At 40.8% G+C, this 5993-nt stretch overlaps 1 protein-coding gene across 1 annotated transcript; it reads left to right on the top strand.

The window, feature by feature from the left end:
* Positions 1–4433: 4433 nt before the first annotated feature.
* LOC145074057 (expansin-A4-like) lies at positions 4434–5572 on the top strand. The gene is made up of 3 exons (XM_079020496.1): positions 4434–4683; positions 4784–5102; positions 5209–5572. The coding sequence occupies exons 1-3, from the start codon at positions 4533–4535 to the stop codon at positions 5516–5518; spliced, it is 780 nt and encodes a 259-aa protein (XP_078876622.1). The 5' UTR covers positions 4434–4532; the 3' UTR covers positions 5519–5572.
* Positions 5573–5993: the final 421 nt, after the last annotated feature.

The following is a 5993-nucleotide window of genomic DNA, read 5'->3' as shown; positions in this document are numbered from 1 at the left end:
GATCAAACCAGGGAAAAAGTGTTTGGTGATGTTGATGTCAGGAAAGATAACTTGAAGAAGCTTCTAGAGAATGAGCTTGTGATGAACGATTTAGGAGCTGCAAAAAAGATAACAAGGATGAAGATTCAAAGTAATAGAAGAGCACGATGGTTATACATTTCTCACTACATTATGTAACGTCCCAAAAATATGATCCAAATATTTCATTTTTTATTTAAATAAAACAATATTCCAAAAACCTTATCCATACAAACCAAATGAAAATAAGTGTATCAAACATCATATCAATCAGGGTAACATCTCAAAAGCGGAACCCATATGGTGTGCAATGCATTCGTCCCGAGCTCTTCCCTTTGGAACCAGAAGCACCTGAAACATAATTGAAAATCGTAAGCACAAAGCTTAGTGAGTTCCCCAAGATACCACATACCAAACATATAACACATAACGGGCCCTCCCAAAGAGTATAACAAGCCCCACCCTAACTTGCATAACGGGCCCCACCCAAAGAGTATAACAGGCCCCACCCTAACTCGCATAACGGGCCCTGCCCAATGAGTATAACGGGCCCCGCACTATCTTGCTTAACGGGCCCCGCCCTAACTCACATAACGGGCCCCACCCACATACAATTCATACTACATAACAAGTAATAGCATACATAATAGTCATCGGTCCCCGCCCGTTAGGCATACAACACATACACATACCAGTGTCACACAGACAATGAGTATTATAACATAACATATTATAGGTCGGCATTGGTGCCTTCGATTCGGTAAACATGGTGAGGAAACTCACATCGCTCAATTGAATCACATTGATAATCCCTGACTGTTGATCCGAAAAATCCCCGAGCTATCAATATAGTTAAAACTGTATCCTTCAATCCATACCTAGGGTAAAAGACCATTTTACCCCTTACCTACTTTGGTCCAAGACTAAGGCCCAAACTATCAACCTAAAAAGCCCAAAAACCAATTAAGCATCCAAGGCCCACATATGGCCCAATTTTCCAAATTAGGCCCAAATCCCTACATGGACCTTACCCTAAGGCCCATTAATTTACCCTAGTCCAAAACACTTTCACTCTGAAGGCTCAAAAAGAACTCACACACTCAAGCCCAAAAGAAAGCCAAAACTTGAAGCCCAAAGTGCATAACCCATGTGACTGAGTACGTGGGGCGTACTCAGTTTTACGCTAAGCGTACACGCTATTTGGCTTGTACGCTGCATGTACAAACTTATATGCCCAGCAGACTCATCCATTAAGCCAAACTCTACATTAAGCTCTTAATGCTTAAGTGCAGAAGTCCAAACCACAAATATGAGTCCTAATAAGTGTCTAGAACCATAAAGTTACTGACTTAGTGACTTTGGATGCCCCAAAAGAACCCAACTTCAAGGTATAAAATTATACTTTCACCAAATGGGCATTATATCATGCATGGGGGATTCTAAACCCTAATGGTGTTAGCTTTATGAATCTTGAACCTCAGAAACACTAAGAGTGGCGACTCATAGCTCTTGGAGTGCTACCAAACCACTAGATCTCATTCATAGAGCCAAAAAGGGACCAACACACACACACACACACATATATATATATATATATATATATATATAAGCCATTAATGAACAAGTTCATAGCTTTTTACCTCAAACAAGCTGGAAATGAAACAAATAATCAAGATCTGCAAGCTCTTCCTTGATCCACCACCTTGCACCAAGCTTCTACTTCTTGAATATAGACCAAAACACACCAAAATGGACACAATGAGCTCAAAACACAAAGGATAGGCTTAGGGGTTGATTTAGGGTTTTTATGGTAATGGAGGTTGGTAAGGAAGCCAACCATGAGGACTTAAGGCCTTTATATAGGGTACAACACCCTAAATTAGGGTTTCAACATAACTCACGTACGCCCCGTGTACATGTCCGGAGTCCCGTCCCAACCTCGCATTAGTACGCTAAGCGTACCAAGTGGCACGCCATGCATACTCGCTTTACAACTTGTATGCTAAGCGTAACAAGTGGTACGCCCTACGTACTGCTTAAGCACCAAAATGCAAATCTTTTTAATAACAAGAGCAAAATAAGAAATATACCAGGATTCAAATGTTACACATTGAGAAAGTCTTGCGGTCGTTCTATCGTGATCATTCCAAACGTGTTGGTACTTCTTTGGCGGTTCGAGGCATTTAGGGGAAAGATCACTGGGAAGTGGTCAAGTGGATCTTGCAACACTTAAAGGGAACACTTGATGTTTCTATGATGTATGATATCAATGCACGACAAACAAACTTGGTTCGATTGATAGACTTAGACCATGAAAGTGATATGGTGATAAGTAAATCATTGACAGTTGGTCTCATTAAGAGTCTTCATTTAAAGGTGAAGAAACCTATCATGTTTTATGATAGATTATGCATTCAAAAGTCCGACGTCAAGGAGAATCCGGAAAACATGATGACAAGGCCGCTGCCTAGAGAGAAGTTCAAGCTTGATGTTCGTAGGAGGTAAGCCCCTTCAGGGCTAAATGACATGAAGGGAGAGGAAGTTCTTGTTTAAGGTGGAGTTCAGAGGATTCTCAAGTCAAGGTGGATATTGTTAAATGTGACTCGAGCATTTGGAGCACATAGAACTAAATGGATTATTTGAGGTTCATGGAGCATGTGACAAAGGAACGGATCATCTGAGATGGCTTTGGATCATCTGAAAAAGGAACGAATTAAGTGTCAAAGCCTCAAAGGAACGGATCATCTAAAATGGGGTTTGGAGCAACTTGGAGTGGCTTGGAGAAACTTGGAGTGACTTGGAGTAACTTGGGGCAACTTGGAGCAACTTGGAGCAACAAGGAGCAACATGGTCTAACATGCTGTGCCATGAAAATGTTGAGCCAAGTGAAGATGTTGGACCAACATGGAAAAGTTGAGCCATCAAAGAGAAGTTTTGCCACCTTTCTGAGATATTGAGCTTAGCATGAAGGATGTTGTGCCATCCTTGCACAAGATGAGCCAACATCGTACATGTTGTGCCATCTTGGTGCAAGATACGTCATCTCGGTTTCTTGATGAGCCATGATATTTCTAATGAGTCACGTATGCTATAAAGTCCTATATAGTGCTCAGAAGTTGGTGATGCTCAAGGAATACACCATGTTGTGCCACCATGATGGATGTTGGGCCAATAGTATTCATGTTGTACCACTATGGGTCAAGGTGCTCCATCATGTGTGTTGATGATGCTAATGGGTTGTATGACATGGATGAATGTTCTAGAAGATATTGCATGACAAAATATGATTGGTTGTCACCTTTCATGGGCCCATGGGCCAATAGGCTTGGCCCATTTCGGTTTTAGGTATGACCTCTTAAGTATAAATAGGGATGCATGCTAAGTCATTTTGTGTCTTTTGTATCCTTAGTGAGTATGATGAATCTCTGGTGAATTGTACTTGTAACCTTTGTTTGAGAATTCTGAAATAAATAATGCTCCCCTCCTGCCCGTGGACGTAGATCACCTTGACGGAACCATGCAAATATTGTGTCTTTGTGTGTTTTTGGTTTTGCTTGTTATCCGTATTACTTCCTAACAAGTGGTATCAGAGTTTGACAAGTGACACCAGATCTGTCCTGAGTCTTGACAAGTAACCTCTGATTTCCTAACAAATTTGAATCTTGTTTGTAGCTCTTGTTTAGTGACGCAGATGTATTTATATGCATGGCTCACATAATACTAAATTTTAGAGTAAATAATTTATCAAATCCTTCAAAATTTACCGGTAAAAAAGTGATGAACTAGTAAATGATGGATTATGAAGGAAAGTTTCAATATTTGTAGTTTGTATGGGTTTATACTGTGATTTGGCATCGTCAACTTAAATAATAAGCTTATGTACATCTTAGTGTTACGTTTTTTTTGCGGCAAATGAAAATTTTAGAATAAAATTTCAATGTTTTTCTTTAGACAACATGCTTGAAGATTAAACTACTATAACATGTTTCTATCGAATGATTATTTTATATTATGTATTTATACTATTTACTTATGCCATTAAATAGTTCAATTTTCGAATTTTGATTTCAAATAATGTATGTTTAATTTAAATTTTGTATTTTTCATCATTTATCTCACTACAATCAAACAATCTAGTTTTAATCATAAGTCAATCGAAAATAAAACTCGTTCATCACTAACATTTTTCAATCGAAAATAAAACACGTGACACTACTTAGGTATGAGGTGACCTTTCCGGTTGTGCTTTGCCACAAATAAATGATGTTTTGAGCTTTGTACGAACAATAAAAGGAAAAAAAAATGCATAAATTCATGAAGAGAGAGGAGGAGTCAGCGTGTAAAAATGACAAACTCTTACAAGTCGTTACTTTTATAACATCCACCCGAATCGCCTCCATAAATACCAGCATAACTACCTCCCATTTCTTCACATTCCCACCATTAACTTCCCTCACCCTCTCTCTCCGAACCCAACTGAAGAGCTCAGATCTGCTCTCTTGTGCCGGACTGACATGGGTCTCGCCGGCGGCATTCTCTTCATCATCGTCACCATCTCGGTTTTCTCAGCGACCCACGCCAGAATCCCTGGAAACTACGCCGGCGGCTCATGGCAAGGTGCTCATGCTACCTTCTATGGTGGCAGTGACGCCTCTGGCACTATGGGTATTCTTTCAATTCTCTCACATTTATACTGTTTGATGCCCTTAGTCTAGAAGCTCCTAGATTCCGCCTCTGATGCACATTTGTATTTTTGTCTCTGCAGGAGGTGCTTGTGGTTATGGAAACCTGTACAGCCAAGGCTACGGCGTTAACACGGCGGCGCTGAGCACGGCGTTGTTCAACAAAGGGTTTAGCTGCGGTGCGTGCTTCGAAATCAAGTGCAGCCAAGATCCGAGGTGGTGCCATCCCGGCAGCCCCTCCATCTTCATCACCGCCACTAACTTCTGCCCTCCGAACTTCGCTCTCCCTAACGACAATGGTGGATGGTGTAACCCTCCTCGTACCCACTTCGACCTCGCCATGCCCATGTTCCTCAAGATCGCCGAATACCGCGCCGGAATCGTCCCCGTTTCTTATCGCCGGTAAATTTACACATATCCATTCTCTGTTTCTAAAAACACCTGCATTGCGTGATATTTCTGAGGAAATGACGAAACTGACCTTGGTGTCTGTGATGTATTACTACAGAGTGCCATGCCGGAAAGCTGGTGGGATCAGGTTCACCATCAACGGCCACCGTTACTTCAACTTGATTTTAATCAGCAACGTCGCGGGTGCAGGGGATGTCCAGAAGGTCTGGGTCAAAGGGACGAAAACTAATTGGATGAGCATGAGTCGTAACTGGGGTCAAAATTGGCAGTCAAACGCCGTCCTCGTCGGTCAAGCACTCTCCTTCAGGGTCACCGGGAGTGACCGGCGAACCTCCACCTCATGGAACATCGCTCCGGCGAGTTGGCAGTTTGGTCAAACCTTCACCGGAAAGAATTTCCGAGTGTAAAATCAGATCCTGTTTTGGCGCCAAAATTAATATCCACTTTTACCCTTTTCGTCATTGACTGTTCTTGTAGTGGGTTCTTACTTGTTTTTATCAGGGGCTTCAAAAGCTAATATGTCAAAAGATGGAGGACCGGAATGACATGCCTGGAAAGATTTTTAATTTTTTTGGGGATACTTAGGTTTGTAGGCTGAGGCGGCTGCAAAAAACATGTTGCCCGCAGCAAAAATTATATATATATAATTGTTTGGTTTTATAACTTGAGTCATTTTTGTGAGGTTATGGGGTGATTGGGTTCAATTATATTAAATTGATAAGAGTTATTGTCAACTATGGTTTGTTTTTATACAAATGTTACACATTTAGTATATCTGAAAAACTGTTTAAACTTTAATCTATATTATTGGATTATAGAATCATTTAAAACATATAACTTATAAATGGAAAATTGTGGATTCTTTAACCCATGAGGAAGAAA

This window comes from Lactuca serriola, chromosome 9, assembly GCF_051521515.1.
Source record: "Lactuca serriola cultivar US96UC23 chromosome 9, Lser_US96UC23_V15, whole genome shotgun sequence".
In the NCBI taxonomy this organism is placed as follows: domain Eukaryota; kingdom Viridiplantae; phylum Streptophyta; class Magnoliopsida; order Asterales; family Asteraceae; genus Lactuca; species Lactuca serriola.
This window is presented reverse-complemented; position numbering and strand designations above follow the sequence as displayed.